The sequence below is a fragment of the Belonocnema kinseyi genome, chromosome 2, assembly GCF_010883055.1.
Source record: "Belonocnema kinseyi isolate 2016_QV_RU_SX_M_011 chromosome 2, B_treatae_v1, whole genome shotgun sequence".
Taxonomy (NCBI): Eukaryota; Metazoa; Arthropoda; class Insecta; order Hymenoptera; family Cynipidae; genus Belonocnema; species Belonocnema kinseyi.
The window spans coordinates 176,953,219-176,970,691 of NC_046658.1; the positions used below are offsets into that span (position 1 = coordinate 176,953,219).

General features: G+C 26.3%; 2 protein-coding genes across 4 annotated transcripts in view; one reads left to right on the forward strand and one right to left on the reverse strand.

The window, feature by feature from the left end:
* LOC117166865 (solute carrier family 25 member 51) overlaps window positions 1–5,454 on the reverse strand; it is a 16,277-nt gene extending 10,823 nt beyond the window's left edge. The window contains exon 1 of the mRNA XM_033351245.1: window positions 5,226–5,454. The gene's annotated coding sequence lies outside the window, so the exon portion shown is untranslated. The remainder of the gene's footprint in view (window positions 1–5,225) is intronic.
* An 8,358-nt stretch (window positions 5,455–13,812) lies between these two features.
* The window catches only part of LOC117167793 (single-pass membrane and coiled-coil domain-containing protein 4-like), a 14,911-nt gene continuing 11,250 nt past the window's right edge, over window positions 13,813–17,473 (forward strand). Inside the window, exons 1-3 of one of the 3 annotated variants that reach the window (XM_033352983.1) lie at window positions 13,813–13,990; window positions 14,079–14,239; window positions 14,376–14,929. In XM_033352983.1, the coding sequence (XP_033208874.1) occupies window positions 14,378–14,557 (180 nt within the window). In that variant the 5' untranslated portion in view covers window positions 13,813–13,990; window positions 14,079–14,239; window positions 14,376–14,377 and the 3' untranslated portion in view covers window positions 14,558–14,929. Of the gene's footprint in view, window positions 14,240–14,375; window positions 14,930–15,115; window positions 15,212–15,531; window positions 15,728–17,473 lie in introns of those variants that run through there. The other 2 variants (XM_033352985.1, XM_033352982.1) reach the window with 2 other exon arrangements.

Here is a 17,473-nt window from a genome sequence, read left to right on the forward strand (position 1 = left end):
ACGAGTGTACCAACACAACAAAACAAAAAATTTAAAACTTGAATGTACGTAGCCCGCGAAAATTGAAAAGTCACCTTACTTTTTGAACACACCTCGTATTAATACTTCAACAAAAATCACAAAGAATTGAAAGATTTCAAAATTACAATATATTTCAAAGATTTCAAAATTACAAGATATTTCAAAGATTTAAAAATGATTTTAATGATCTCAAAAGATTAAAAATTAAAATATACTTCAAAATATATCGAAAGATATCAATATATTACAAAATATTTTCAAAAATTTAGAAACATTTCAGAAATACTTCACAGGAATTCAATTTCATAAGGATTTTAAAGATTTAACAAGAATTCAATAATTTCACCAAAGTTTGAACAAATTTCCAAGATTTCAATTTACAAAGATTTCACAAAGTTCTGAAGACTCCATAAGATTTAAAAAATTAAAATATATTTTACATATTGATCCCTTCCTATTTTCCAGATTTGATAAATTTTATTGATTTAAAAATAATTTCATTTTTTTAAAATGTGTAATTATTTTGATGATAGATTATGCCACATGAAATTTTTTTTATGAGTTTTATTTTTCAACAAAAGAATGTAGGCCTAAATTAGAGCTTTAAAACAGAAGTCCATCCAATAATTGATACTCTATAGACGTTATGCACTTCTATAAAATTTTTGTTTTTAACAGCAAAAATTTGGAAGAAATTTCACAAAGATTTTGAAGATTCCAAAAGACGATTAAGAAACTAAAATACACTCTAAAATATTTCAAAATTTTCAATGAATTCTAGAAAGATTTCACAAATATTTTAAAGATTCTAAAAGATTTACAAAATTAAAATATATGTATTTCAAAATATTTCACAAATTCAAAGAAATCAAAAAATTATCTTGTACCAAAAAATGCGTTTTTAACCCAATAGTTGAATTTTTTACAAAAAAAAACAAAGTTTTAACAAAGTAGATGAATTTTCAAAATAAATAATTAGATTTTGAACCAAATAGGTGAATTTTCAACCAAGATTAATTTTCTATAAAAATAGATCAATCTTCGATAGAAAAGAAATAGTTAAATTTTCAGTTAAAAAATTTACTTTGCAGTTAAAAAAAAATTCTCAACGAACGAAATGAATTTTTAACCAAAAAGAATAATTTTCTACAAAAAAGAAAGATTAATTTTGATAAAATTATATCAATTATCAACCAAATTATGATTTTGCAAGGAATTAATTATTGCCTCGTTCTAAGAGAAAAGTGAACCAAAAGTTGAAATTTTGTGGAAAAAAACCACAACTTTCTACCATTATTCGAAGATAATATTGTTATAAATTAAAATAAATTGTTTAAATAGTTATTTATATTAAATATAATTAATTATTGCATCGCTTAAACTAAAAAGTCAAAATTATGCTTTTATGTATTAGAAACAATTTTTATTTTTTCAATGTCAAAAAAATCATAAGAATTAAATTTACACTTACAAAATTAATATTCATCCAAAGAGACGAATTTTCCACTAAAATTATGAATCTTTAACTGGAGTAATTTTAATTATTTTTTTAATTAATAATGTTAAAATTTTAAATAATTAAAATTTTTTAAATTAAAATAATTTCAATTTTAAACTAAAAAGTCTACTGTTCGACTAAACTGTTGCATCTTTGTCTAGAACAATTAAATTTTCAACAAAAAGATTAATTTTCAACAGAATACATGGATTTTCAAAGACAAATTTTCTATAAAAGCAGATGAATTTTCGATACAAAAAGGAATAGTTCAATTTTCAGTCCAAAAATTTAATTTGCAGTTTAAAACAAACAAATTTTCAACGAACAAAATGAATTTTGAACCAGAAAGATTAATTTTGATAAAAGTATATGAATTATCAATCAAATTTTTATTTTACAAGGAATTTTCAACCAAAAATGTGAATTAGTCATCAAAATATTAATATTCCAACACAAAAGACAAAGTTTCAACAACATACAAATATTTCAAATCAAATAGCTGAATTTTCAAATAAAGATAAATTTTAAACCAAACATGGAACACTTACATTTTCAGTTTAAAAAATTAATTTACAATAAAAACACGAATTTTCGACGAAATAGTTAAATTTTTAAGCAAAGAAATTAATTTTTAAATAAAGTAAGGCATCTTCAACAAAAAAATAGAATGCATTTTTAACCCAATACTTGAATTTTTTATAACAACAACAAACTAATTTTTATAAAAATGGATTAATTGTCTACAAAATAGTTAATTAAATGAAAGCTCTTAAAACCCCATTAAAAATTTTTTAAAATTTAAACATGCTTCAAAATATTTCTCAAAGATTTCACAAGATTTTGAAGATTAAATAAGATTTAAAAAATTAAAATACATTTCAGAAGAATTCATTAGATTTCAAAATGTCTCAAACATTTCAAGAGATTTTACAAATATTTGATATATTCCAAAAGATTAAAAAAATTAAAATATGTTAAAATATTTCACAGAAATTCAGAAAAATTAATAAATTTGTAATATATTTTACAATATTTTAATAAATTTCAAAATATTTCAAACATTTCAGAAAATTTTTTTAAATTCACAAGAATTCAATGATTTCAGAAAAATTTTCTTAAATTTCAAAGATTCCTCAAAGATTAAAAAAATTAAAATATATTTCTAACAATCCTAATAGGTATTTTAATTTATTTATTTCATTTCTTGAAATGCGTAATGTACTAAATTTATTAGTTTAAGGGCATGTGACACAGCTAAATACCTATATTACCGATCACAGTTTTTCAGTTGACTGAATGTTTTTTTGAACCTAAGAACTTTTTTTGTAAATAAAATATCGAGCTGAAACTTTGGGAAATGTATTAGAGAACAATAAAGTACGTTTCGGTACAGCATTTTTGTAGGAACTTCACTGAAAATTATTTCATCTTTTTTCTGAACCTCAACATTTTTTGAACGTTCGAACTTTTTTTATACATAAAATATCGGTCTCAAACTTTGAGAAATGCAAGAGTCGAAAGAAAACTACGTTTAAGTACAAAGCTTAACAGTAAAAGATGTAAAAAAATATATTTCAACAATAAATTCCAACGGCATCAGCCGGTAACGTTGTACACAAAAATACGAAACCTGGCGGCCACTAGACAACATTACAACGTTACCGGCTGATGCCGTTGGAATTGATTGTTGAAATACATTTTCCAAAATTTCAGTTCGAGATTTTATTTATAAAAAAAGTTCTTAGGTTTAAAAAAACATTCAGTGAACTGAAAAAGTGAGGACGGTAATATAGGTATTTAGCTGTGTCACATGCCCTTAATAATAAATTGTTGCACATGAAATTTTTTTCAAATATTATTTCAAATACTTCTCATGAGTTTCGTTTTTCAAAAAAAATGTAGACCTAAATTAGACGTTTAAAACAGAAGTCCATCCAAAAATTAATGCTCTATGGATGTTAAGCACTTCTGTAAAATTTTTGTTTCTAAGACCGACAATTTGTAAGGAATTTTACAAACATTTTAAAGATACCAAAAATGAAAATACACTTAAAAATATTCACAATATTTCAATAAATTTCAGAAAGATTTCACACATATTTTAAAGATTCTAAAAGATTAAAATTATTGTATGTTTTATAACACAAAAAACCACCATTTTTATAAAAATAGATGAATTGTCTAGAAAATAGGTAAATAATAAAATTAAATAAATAACTGAAATAAATTAAAAGTTTAATTCTAATCTTATTAAATACCCTAAATTTTGTTTAATCCTTTAAAATCTTTCGACATTTTTTAATGCTCTTGAAAATACGAAGAAATTTGAAGAAAAAAATATTTTAAAATATTTCTAATCCGTTGATCATTTTATCAATTGATCCTTACGATCAATTAAATGAAAACTCTTAAAAATTCAACAAAGTATAAATATGAATTAAGTAAAATTGAGCAACTTTAGAAGAATTCAAGTGAATTAAAAAATTCAAAAGAATTCAAAGGTAATAAATATTTTTGAAACTGTTGCAATTTTTGGAAAATTGTTCAAATCTTTTTAAACTATTGCGAAATATTTGGCAATATTTTTAAAATATTTGGTAATATTTAGGAAATTGGAAAGTCTCTTTAAAGAATCTCATAAATCTACCCGAAATTTGTGAAATAATTTAAGTCTTTGGAAAATCCTTAAAAATCACTGTAAAATCTACGAAAAATCATCAAACTCTATCGGAAATTTTTGCGAAACCTTCAAAATTTTTGGGAAATTTTTGGGAACTTAACAAAATCTTTGTGCAATCTTTTAAATATACCTGAAATCTGTACGCAATTTTTGTATAATAATTGAAATCTTTCGCTCCTGCGTACAATAAGAGTAACATAACAAATTATTTTTTTAATTTTAATATTTTTAAATCAACCTAATCTAATTTAATTTATAGAAAATCCTAATAAATTCAAATAGTCGAATTAATTCTTCTTCGATGAAGGTTTCGTCCAGACATACCTTAAAAAGTATTTTTTATGTTTTTTAAATATTAAATAAAAACCTAAAAGTACGGTTTCGGATAATTTCACACGCGGCCAGTCATATTTTGTCAATCGGAAAAATAAACGGTTAATTTTAAAGAAATGTAAAAAAATGAAAAAATAACATTTAAAAAAAGTGAAAAATCAATTAGAAAATTAAAAAAATAATCAATCATAATAAAATATTTAATTTTTTGAATTTTTCTCGCCATAATAAACGTCTGTAAATTATACTTACGCTTTAAAATCGTATAAAATTTTCTGTAAAATCTTTAAATATTTTTTTCGAAATAAACCGTTTTTTCTAAAGAAAGGGCCAATTACAGGGTGCTTAGCGCGCACAATGTTCCAGTATCACTAAAATTTCGATTCACTTAACACTTTAAATAATTCGATGAAGACTATAAATACTATCTTTAATTGATCGCGATTGAACTTATCTTATCAAATTAGGCATACGCTCAATTTATACCAATTTACCCATGAAAAAAACCTTTGCTAATGAACTATTTTAAATTGATTGTAATTTAGCAATAAACAATAATCAGTCTGAGCAAAAAGAGGAATAAAACTAATTGCTTCATCCGAAACACAGATAATGAAATTGGACTAGAATTGTTTGCAACATAAAATAAATTATGACTTAAATAATTACTTATAAACATTATATAATTCTAACCTGTATACAGAGTGCAGATGGTCACATTGTGGAAAGATTTCAACCCATAACTGTAATATAACGAAATTACAGTAGTTCTGATTTTAGTGCAGGATCTATTCACATATATTTAATTTTTAAAAACTAATTATAATTTTTGTAAAAATTCGGACTCATTCCAGGCGCCATGAGTCCATGACGTTCGATAAACAGCTGGTTTTTCGGTCATGTCCCCACCCTTCCATGTCCCAGCTGTCATTGTCAAATTATGTATTTCTGATTGGGTGGGAGAAATACAACATGTCTGAACGCCGGCGGACAAACAATAATGCCAGCACGATGGAATAATAAGGAGACCTAACTCCGTTTCCCCACTTGGCAAAAGAAACATTACTGTAAGTGGTATGCACATTGCAGGAAGATCTTAAATTTTCGTGCGCAGGTGCGCAGTTGTTCTCTTCCTATACATGGGAAAGTGTGCAAGTAAGAAAGTTTGTCAAATTGACGTAAGTTAGAGAGGTTCTGTTCGTTTGTTTTGATGCAGGTGGCAAGAGTTTTTTTGTTCTAAGCCATAAGGTGTCAAATGCGGGGTTGTGGTGCAAATTTCACGCCGAAGAAGGCGAATAGACTTCGCTTTTTTAAAGCCCTTACTGTTAACTATGAAATTTAAAAAAATCCATTTCTAAATTTTAAACTGAAAACTTCACAAAGGGCCCTTGAGTGCCGGCTACTCTATTGATGTAGCTTATCTGTTTGTTATTTATGATTTCGTGCGCATCTGCGCACTGAAATTTAAGATCATTCTGTATGGGGTCTACCACTTACGGTAATGTTTCTATTGCCAGTTTCAAATGGTTTCCCACTGGCAGTTGGGTCTCCTTATTACTCCTTCGTGAATGCCAGTTACAAAGGACGAAACTTTTTTTTTTTAACTTAGACAAAAATAATTTTTAAACATAAATGTATTTGAATATTATGTTTTATTTTTGAAAAGCTGTTCAAGTAAAAATAAAATTGATCATTTTTTTTGCACCGATTTTATTTTAAAAATTAATATAGCTTCAGAAAAATAAAGAATAATATCCGAATGCTCTTATCATGAAAATAATTTTTTCTAGATTTATTATAAAAATTAAGTTTTGTCCAATGCAATTGGTATTATTGCTTGGTCCTCGACACCTTACAAGGTGGCGTCACAGTGCGCTGAGCCGGTTATATTACTTTGAGACCGGTAACGAAAATGTAAATATTACCGAGAATATAACCGAGAAATAAATTCTGAGAATTTATGAGAATCTCAGAATTTAATTAATAGAAAATTGCCTTTTTTCGTTGACTTTTCGGTTGAAAATTCGAATCTTTTTTTTTTAAGTTTGTCTTTTTTATTTTAAAGTTTACCTGCTTTAGCAGAAATTAAATCTTTTCTTGATAAAAATGCAACTAATTAGAAATTTAGCTATTATACTATTTTCTTGAAAGCTTAACTATTTCGTAAAAAATTTACTTTTTGTTTAAGTTTATATTTTGGTGTTAAAAAATGAACTGAAATATTTTCTGGATGAAAGTTCCACTTATAAAAAAACTTTTATTTTTTATTGCAAATTCATCTGTTTTAGTACAAAATTGATCTTTTTTGGATAAAAATTCAACTATTTGGTAGAGAGTTTAACTATATTGCTCAAAATTCATCCTTTTTGGTTGAAACAATTTGTCTTTTTCGATTGAAAATTCAATTTTCTTTTGTAGAAACTTATTTTTTTGTTACAAAAATTCAATTTTTGATGTTACTGCGTTGACTGGAATCTTTTTTTGGATGAAAAATCAACTTTTTTGCAATACAAAATTCTTTTGCTTTAAGATAAATTTCATATTTTTTGATAAAAACGTAACTATTTCCTAGAAAATTCAACAATTTTGTTAAAAAGTCATCCTTTTTGATTAACGATTCGTCTTGTTGCATTAAAATTTGATTTCTTTTGCTAGAAAATTATTTCTTGTTAAGAAATTCATAGTTTGATCGTGAAAACTCGACTAAAATCTTTTTCAACAGAAAATTCAACCATTTTTTTGGGAAATTGATCTTTTTAATTTAAAACTTCATCTGTTACAAAAAAAAATCATTTTTTGTATGAAAATGCAACTTTTTGGTTAAAAATTGTTCTTCTTTGCTTGATAATTCAACTAATTTGTTTAAAACATTTGGTTGAATCGCTCTGTTAAGAATTCACATTTTTTGTTAAAGCTTTATATCTTAAGTTGAAAAGTTATCTCGTTGATTAAAAGTTGAATTTTCTTGTTATAAATTCATCTTTTTTAATTGACAGTTCCACTTTTTTTTAAGAATATAACGCCTGATTTTGCTCAACTTTAAAAAATATATATTTAATGTTCGCTCAAGGTCAGTTTTATTCAAAGTGCTTGTTCCTGGATAAATTTACTCTTATTGTTTCCGCTTTTCGTTATGTCGCTCATTGATTCTGTTTTTCATAGAAAACATTTTAATCTGGGTTTTTCATATTTATAAAATTATAATTACAGGTCATTCAGGGTAATTTTCCGTGCAAAATATTGACTTATAAAGAATATTTGGTCAAACTATAGAATGGATTTCTTCACCCAAAGATATAAACTTGAATTGTACTATAGTAAAAACAACTGGAAAAAATTAGACGTAAGCGAAATTTAAAAAAAAACCTAAGCCGACCTATAAATATTCATTTTTCCCCGAAACATTAAAAAGAAACTCTTCGAAACGCTTTTATTGCAACAAGTTTATTAAAGAAAAAGAAAAAGTATCATAATGTTTACATACATTTCTCAAAATAAAAAATTAGCAACAAGATTTGTAGAAAATATCTTAAAGAATAAAATAATTTCCCCAGAAGTTAGAACCGAAAAATTATCATTAAAAAAAAAGTCGTTCTAAATTGAGCCAGACTCGCGACCAGGAAAAATCGCGAGAAGAAAGTGAATTTCAAAATTGAACGTAGTAAAAAATTGAAAATAGTGACACACGTGTGAACGGTCGATTGAGTCAATATAAATTATTCCATTTTTAACATATTCAATTTGGAAATTGAATAAAAAACATCCATTTTCAATAGTAAACAAGTAAAAAATGAATTGTCACCATTTCAGAGTGATAAATTTAAACTTTGATTGTTGCAATTATAATTTTTCTACTTTGTTATTTGTAATTTGAAAGTAAAAGTATTGTATTTTGATTTTCAAATAATAGTTGAAAAATGTTTAATTTAGAAAAAAAATCGAATAACCCGTACGTTTTTGAATGTTTGAAATTAAAGAAAAAAATTGAACTCAAGAATTTTTAAAGATTAAAAATTTTTTTTAAGATTTATAGGAAGATTTAAAATAATCGTTTATTTCAAAAAAGTCCATAACTTAAAGAGAATGTTTAAAAATATTCTAAAACATTTCAAAACATTTACAACATTGCAAAAAAATCTGGAAGCTCTTGAAACAATGTTGTGTGCAGGATTTTACAAAACTGTTAGAAAAAAATGGAATCCGTTTAAAAGATATTTAAAAGTTATGAAAAATTTCAAAAATTATTTTAAAAGTTTTGAAATAATTTAAAAGAAAATTAATACCTTTGATGGTTTCAAAATTAAATGTTGACTTTTTATTTTGAAAAAGGAGCTAGAAAAATATGAGACCACTGAAAAAATTCCGAAAGCGATGAATGAAAAATCACCAAAAATGAAATCTTCGACGACCGAATTGGAAAATTTCAGACAGAAAATGTCCACAGTAAAAAATCCCCGAATTATGGAGTTCCCGAATTTAAACATGAAGAAAAGAATTTTCGATCAATATTATTTATTTATTAAAAATACAATAATTAAATAATTTTATTAAATTATTGTTTGAATTTAAAAGAATAATAATTGTTTAAATTTTTTTTAATACTATGTATATTACCAAATAAAATTTTTCAGGCAGTAATAAACATATTTTTTAATAATTGTTTTTTTAAATTTCAAAACATAATTTTTTAAACTTTAAACATTTAAAAAATGTATTTGATACAAGTATTCGATTATGGTATTTTAAATAAATAAATAATCTTTAATGAACAACAATTTTTTCCATTGTTTAAATTCAGAAATTTTCTAGTTCTGATATTTTATAATTCAGCAATTTTCTGCGGAGATTTTCGAATTCAGTAATATCTTTGGGCGCAGTCCCATGGAGGGTAGGCATTCAGTTGTCCGAAATTTCATTTTCCCTAAAAGTCATTTTGCCGAAAAAATCACTATGTTTAAGGACGGTGTAGACATAAATCACAGAGGGGATCCCGCATTCAATCACAATCATTACACAAACAGACGTTTGGTGGCGTTCATGAGGATTCTTTGACATTTACATTTGCTTCAACTCTTAAATTCCAGAGAGAACTTTAAAAACTAGGCAACTGATAAGTGAATACATGAATAAGTAACACTAATAAATATAAGACAATATTGAAATAATAAAATATCTATATATCTATATATGGTTACAGATGTTTGGAATCTCGTTTTGATTTTGACTTAAATTAAATCGTGTAAATTATTATTCAGCAATGAAAAATGAATATTTATATGACTGAAAAATAATAAGATGTTGGTTTCTCAAATATTCCCCTGTTTTCAAATATTTCGGAAATATTTCAATGTGCTTTAAAAAAATGGCATTTTTAATAAATTAAAAATATTTTACAAAGACATAAATGATTTCCCAAGAATTTCAATAATTTACCAAATATTATTAAATATTTCGAAAAATTTTCAAAGGTTTCTTCGCAAATGTTTCCAAAGATTTCCGAAAGATTTCAATGATCTCCCAAAGGTATAAAAGGTTTCACATATTTCGAAAAGATTTGGAATAGAATTAGAATATTTTACAAGTACATCAATGATTTCCCAAAGATTTCAATAATTTTGCAAATATTACCAAATGTTTCAAAATTATTTCAAATATTTATTAAATATTTCAAAAAGATTTCACAAAGATTATAATGATTTTCAAAAGTTAAAAAAAATGTCGCAAAGATTTTGAATGGATTAAAAAGATGTCACCAAGATTTAAATGATTTTCAAAAGACTTCATAAAGATTTCAATCATTTTTACAAATATGACCAAACATTTCAACAATATTTCAAAGATTTCAATAATTTTACAAGTGTTTCAAAAATATTTCAAAGATTTCCAGATTTCAGAAAGAACTCAATGATTTCCCAAACATTTGGATTATTTCGCAAAGATTTAAACAATTTCCAAAACATACCAAGTAATTCAAAAATATTTGAAATATTTTATAAATATTTCAATGATTTTCCAAAGATTGAAATATTTCGCAAAGATTTCACAAACATTGAAATAATTTCCTAACGATATCTCGAAGATTTGAAAGGTTTCGCAAAGATTTTGGATAGATATAAAGGATTTCATAGACTCTAATGATTTTTTAAAGATTGCAAAAATTACCATTTTTAAAAAGATTTCAATTAATTTCCAAAGATTTCAAAGATTTTAAATATTTCATAAGGATTTCGGATAGATATAAAAGATTTCATTAAGATTTCAATATGCTTTCCCAAAGATTTAAATAATTTGAAACATATTAGCTAATATTTATAAACTTTTAAAAATATTTCGCAAATATTTCGGATAGATTATTAATATTTCACAGAGACATACATTCTTTTCAAAATATTTTAGGTAGATTTTTTAAGAAACTAAAATGACCTGATGAATTTGATCATTCGATTTCAGAGGGGAGCAAGTCAATACTTTGCTCCTCCCTGATCGATTCCTGGTGGATTTCTGGATAATAATATTCTAATATTGTTAAAAGTTATGTGACAGTTCAATCTACGAATTAAAAGTAAAAGTCTTTTTTAGAACAAGTTTATTGTTTCTATTGTCCAAAACTCTTCTTCCTTGTATTAGTGAAAGAAGATTAAATATTTATTACTAAACACCACCTTACGTAAATACCCCATGGAGGTAGTATAGTAGAATAGGGAAACAGTTTAGACGAATGAGGAGACTGCGAGAGCTTGTGCAGGTACATCATTGGTCAAAACTGTTCCACTATTCTACTAATCTATCTTCATGAGACTGCATCCTAACTCTCCGGAATTTTATTTTTCGTCAACTTTTCGATTCGAAAGTTTTATATTTCGGCCTTTTTATAATTTCCGGAATTTTATTATTCAGGAATTTTAAAATTCATGAATTTTACAGTGGCGGGAACTTTATTTTTCGGTATTTTTCAGTTGCTTCTTCCGAAAAATAAAATTCCCATCATTGTATAAAAATTCTCAAAATTCTGGACAATTTATAATATTACTGAATTTGAGAATTCCCGACAGAATTTTGTTGTTGTTGAAAAAGTTAAACAAAGTTTCTATAATTAAAATTTTTGATTATTGTATTTTTAATAAATAAGTAATATTAATTAAAGCATAATTTTCTTAACTGCTACAATTCGGGAATTTTCTAGTTTGCATGTTTTATAATTGGACAGCATTCGGTCTGGAATTTTATTATTAGGGAATTTTCAAGTTCAATAATATTGTAAACTGTCCAGAATTTTATAATTCTGGAATTTTTAAATTCAGGATTTTCAGATTTCGGCATTTTATAATTTCAGGAAGTTCACAGTGTCGGGAATTTCACTATTCGAGATTTTTCAGTGCTAAAAATATTTCAAAACTTTTTAAAAGATTGATAAAATTGTAAAAGAAAATCTGGAAGATTTTGAGGCAATTTTTTCGAATTTTACAAAAATTTTACGATAAAATTTATATTATTTGCATTTTAAAACTTATGCCATATAACTTACGTAAATATTTCAAGTAGGCTGTATCAATTATAATATTTTACAGCTCATTTTAAAATATATTTTATGGAACATGATATATTTTATGAATGCGCCAGTGAAATTCTGTTCGTCTAATTTTTGTTGTCAATGCGAAACGTAATCTGGCTTAGAACTGCCGTCTTAACATCTAAAAACCGAAAGAACAATTTTCCTGCCATTTGGAATCATAATTATAATTTTATAAGAATGTTAGAATATATAATAATTAAGAAATTGGACAATACATACGAGAACTTGATTAGACGAATAGTATAAAAAATCCATAGAAATTGCAGACTCCAGAAATAAAAAAAATAAATAATATCAAAGAACTATATATAGATATTGCACTAAAAGTTTTATCAGTTTGAATAAAAATATAATATTAGAGAGTGAAAAAAGTATAACTTATAAAAGAATATAAATTAGAAGAAATAATTTTAAAATTAGAAGAAAATATATGACGAAATAAAAAATACGCATAGCCTTTCATCTCTGGCATTTAATAAAGTAACCATGTTTTGCAAAGTTATTAATGTGAAGAAAATTTAAGTGGGTATTTACTTTCAATTTAGATGGTTCATGTCCGAGCTAAGTTACCATAAGTGCGCGTCGAGGGGCCTACTGAAATATGGGTGCTATATACGGGTTGCGGTGGGTAGAGGGGAACTGACAAATTTTCGCCGGACGCGCCGTCTACATTTGTCGCGGGTAACTAAGCCCGCACCGCATCTACGCTTATAATATCTTTGCCTTACCGTGTATTTTTAGATCACGGGCACATCCATGATGTAATAGAGAAAGGTGTGCTCCCTTGGAAGACGAATTTTTGCCCGGTTCTGCGCACTTCCAAAACGCCACCATATTGAAGAATCCACCAATCTGATGAATTTGCGCGAAATCAAATTTCAAAGCAAGGAAAATAAAGTAATATTTTTCTATTCGCTTAAAACTTGCAGAAAAAATGTATGAATCGTTTTGTTAATCTTAAATATGAACTGTATTATAAAAATTTTCAACTATAGAATGTATACAAATGGAATAATGAAAAATATGTGAACTACAATCGTACAAAAATCATGCCGTCGATGTGAATGAAACTGTTTTTAGTAGAACGGAATTTCTTAAATGAAAATAAGACTTTTTTAACATATTTATTTGAACAAAATAAATATATAACAAAAAAGTTATAAATATATTTTATGAACTTATAAATATTTAAGAAATATGCTTTCTATTGGCTGCGGTGCGTGCAGCAATGCGAATAACTGGGTTAGATTCTTTTCTTAATCTACCATGAAATTCGTTTAAAATTATTTCCAGTATATAAGATACATTTAGCATATTTTGGGACTCTTATGATTTCTTTATAACTTTTTACTTTTGAATAATCTAGCAGCAAATGCCAATGTAATTATATTACGTAGTACTGAAAGTTTGAATTCCCGCAAAACTTTCTGATTAGTTTATTTCTCAATATGGCGGATTTTCGGAAGTTTTTTTCACTGGTCATGCGCGGTAACACACCTTTCTCTATTTCATCATGGACGCATCCTTCCCTAGACTCCTAGAGGATCCTTACTTCGAAGTTCAAATCCCAATACTACTTTGTGGGTCTCCTTTCTGCTTATTCTGTTCCGTGGTCAAATGCAACAATAAACATACTTTATTCATATTTTTCGTAATTTTCAGAATAGAAATAGGTTCGAAATTAATCCGTTTAATAGTTTATTAGTGCAAGATACAAGAAATGGACTTTAATCTAAGAATTAAATTAGAAATTTACAAAATGTGTGATACTAACTTGAAATTTTCTTCTTTAACGATTCATCCAATCGAAATATTAAATTAATGTCACCCTCTTATTTATAATTTGCATCTATTAAAAAAAATAGGCAGCATAATAATATTATAGGTTAGGTATTCGATTTCTGGTAAACGAATCTTACGGATGAAACTAGGCCTTTTTGACGCAACTTTCAGTTATTTACCCGCATTTACAGGTACTTCTGAAAGCACCTGTCAGTCCGAAAGCATCAGTTGTTTTAAAAATAAAGTGTTTTTGCTACGTGTCAATAAGGTAAGCAGTGAACATTCTGCTACACAAAAAATCGATTAGATTGTTTTGACACTTTTTAAGGAAGGTATCCCTAAAAATAGAAAGGTAAGATCCTCAAAGTATATTTACGCACCGACATTTTTCTAGCATCTACCAGAATGATTTTATCTTACTCGAGAGGAAAAAATCTTTTTGGAAATTCTATTCTAGAGAAAGGAAAAAGTTTTTCTCTTCATTTTAGCAATGCGGCAGCTAAAGGGCAAAACAAAAGAGACGAGCAAACAGAAAAAGGAACGTAAAAAGGAATTCGTGGAAAACAAACAGCGAGTATTTTCTGTCGTTTTGCCGACACTGGCAGCAATTGCTGCTTTGATAGCTGCCTATGTCTACATTAAGACCCGTCCAAAAGCCGTCGATTTCTAATCAGAATGTATTTTATCAATGTTTTTCATTTAAAAATTTTAATCTTAAAATTTTAATTATTAAATATTAATTTTTAAATTTTAATTACCAGAAACTGCCCATATTTTTGTAATAATTTTTAGAAAAACTTATTTTATTGTAAGGTTTGAAAACATTTAAAAAAAAATAGAATTGAAATTTAATAATTAAGTTTTTGTTTGTTGATAGAGAATCCGTGAGGAAGTATGTATGTTGCTGAAAAAAAAAGAATTGTTATTATCATACGTCTCTTGGTTTTTAAAATAGCTGATGAGAATTATACATAAAAATGAGGAAAAAAAATCGAGAACTGTAAAGTATGGGTCCAAGATGAAATATATTTGTATAAAAAAATATTTCGTGCATTAATTTCGTCTAGAAATAGTGAAAAATTGAGTTTTAGAACGTTTTAAAATAGGGGAAAATTGATTTCTGCGAAGTTTCCACGTTTATTTACTTTTCAACTGAGCAAGCAGCCTCGTCCAATCAGAGTTGACCACGCGTGGAGGTGATACGCGGAACGCAGTGATTCTTACACTTGTGTCAGTTCTTTAAAAATGGCCGCGGGAGGAAGTTGGGAACATTTGTTCCTTCTGCTTTTTCTATTATTAACCTCGTATTTAAATCTTGCTCAAGGTAAAGTTTCAACATTTCTATATTTAAAGGTTTTAAATTTAATAAAAACTTGTTATTTTTTTTTGTTTCTTAAAAAATGTATATTTTCGAGACAATCGCGGTCAATTGTTATTAAAAATACGTGACTACGGACATTTTTGACACGTTTTCAGTATTCAGAAACACATTTATTTCTTTTTTTTTGTGTGTGAATTTTCTCTTTCCGGTGGCAAAAAGATTGTAGTGTAAACATAACCTCACTTGCTTTGATCCCTTTTGAAAATAACCAGAATTAACTAAATTTTTTAATTCTGGCGTACGGAATTTTGTTATTTTTGCAGCCAAAGGAACCAAGTACGTAACATGTGGTTCAGTTTTAAAGTTATTAAATACTGATTATAAAGTGAGGTTGCACTCTCATGATATAAAATATGGAACTGGAAGTGGACAACAGTCAGTAACAGGAACGGAGGCCAAAGAAGATGGAAATTCGCATTGGTTAATTAAAGCTGAAACTGGAAAAGAGTGTGGACGAGGGTAATTTCCTATTCTTTTACAGCATTCCCCATAAAAAAATCATGGGCGCGTTCATATATCACGTGACATTATTTTCTACTTTTCACCCCCCCCCCCCCCCCCCCCCCCCCCCCCCCCCCCCTCGGTGTAAGAGACCGCAATAGTGTCCCAACTAACCGCGATTACGAAAATAAATTATATTTTTAGGGCCATTTTTTCCTGGAATTTGACCGATTTTAGAAGAAAAATCTGTCAAAGTTCAATCAATTCTGATAGATATCAAATTACATGAATTTTTAACTAAATTGTGGAATTGTGAAGTATGGAAGATAAATTTGCAACCAAATATCTGCATTTTCAACTAAAAAATATTCTTGTTTTAATCAAGAATGGGATAAATTAATTCTCAGTTCCAAAAATTATATTTTAACAAACAAAAATGAATTTTTAAGAAAATAGTTCAAGTTTCAAGTAGAATAGTTATATTTTCAGTACAAAAAATTAATTTTAAAATGAAAAAACAACGAATTTTCGAGACGACTGAAAAATCCCGAAAAATAAAATTACCGACACTGTAAAGTTCCCGAATTAGAAAATTGCCAAAAAATAAAAATACCGAATTGGAAAATTCAAGAATTTAAACAATTACAATTTTTTTACAAATATATTTGATTGATTGCAGTGTATTATTTCAGCAACTCAGTAGCTGCAAACTAAATTTTTATTTTTTAAATTTGGAAATTGGATTTTTTGAAAACTTATAAATTTGCCCCTCGAGCCAAAAAAGCACTCTATTTTCATCGTATCTTATGACGTTTTTTCAAAAGAGATATATATAAATTTAAAATTCAATTTTTGTGAACGCTTTTTATATACTGTATTCAAATTCTATGCACATTAAAAAAAATGTGCCCCCCAGAAATATTTTATTTAAAATTATTGTTATTTTAAATTAAAACAATTTTCGAAATTTTAAATTATTGAAAAAATTATATTTCATTATTGTATTTGTAATCAATAAAATATATTTATAAAAAATTGCAAATGTTTAATTTTTTGAATTTTACAATTCGGGAATTTTATAATTCGGCAATTTTATTATTCGGGAATTTTCTAATTTGAAAATTTTACAGTATCGGGAATTTTATTTTTCGGGATTTTTCCGTCGTCCCGAATTTTCAGTTTAAATTTATACTAAAGTCATGAATTATTTTCAACTAATTAATGTCAAATAAAAAACAATTTTCAAGAAAGTAGTTTATTTTTCAATCAAAAGAGATGAATTTTCGATTAAAATGATCATTCTTTAAAAGGAATACTTAAATTTTCAATTAAAAAAGGTAAGTTCCAAGCAAGAAAATTCGTTTTCTAAACAAAAAAACAACTATTTTTCTACAAACTACATGAATGTTTAACTGAAAATGTCCATTTTCGATCAAGAATGGAATAGATAAATTTCCACTTAAAATAATTTATTATCGACCAAGAAAAAAAGTTTCAATAAAATAATTAAATTTTTAATCAAAGCGATGAATTTTCAAGTAAAATTATAAATATTCAACAGGAATCATTCAATTTTCAGTTCATAAAATTAAATCTAAAAAAAAAACAAAAAAAATTAACCAAATTTGTAGTTAAAGTTTCAGCTGAAATAGCTAAATTTTCAGTACAAAAAAATAATTTAAGAATAATATTCAACAAGTATTTAAATTTCCAACCGAAAGAGATTAATTTTCAATTAAAAGTTTCATTTTCTACAAAAATAGA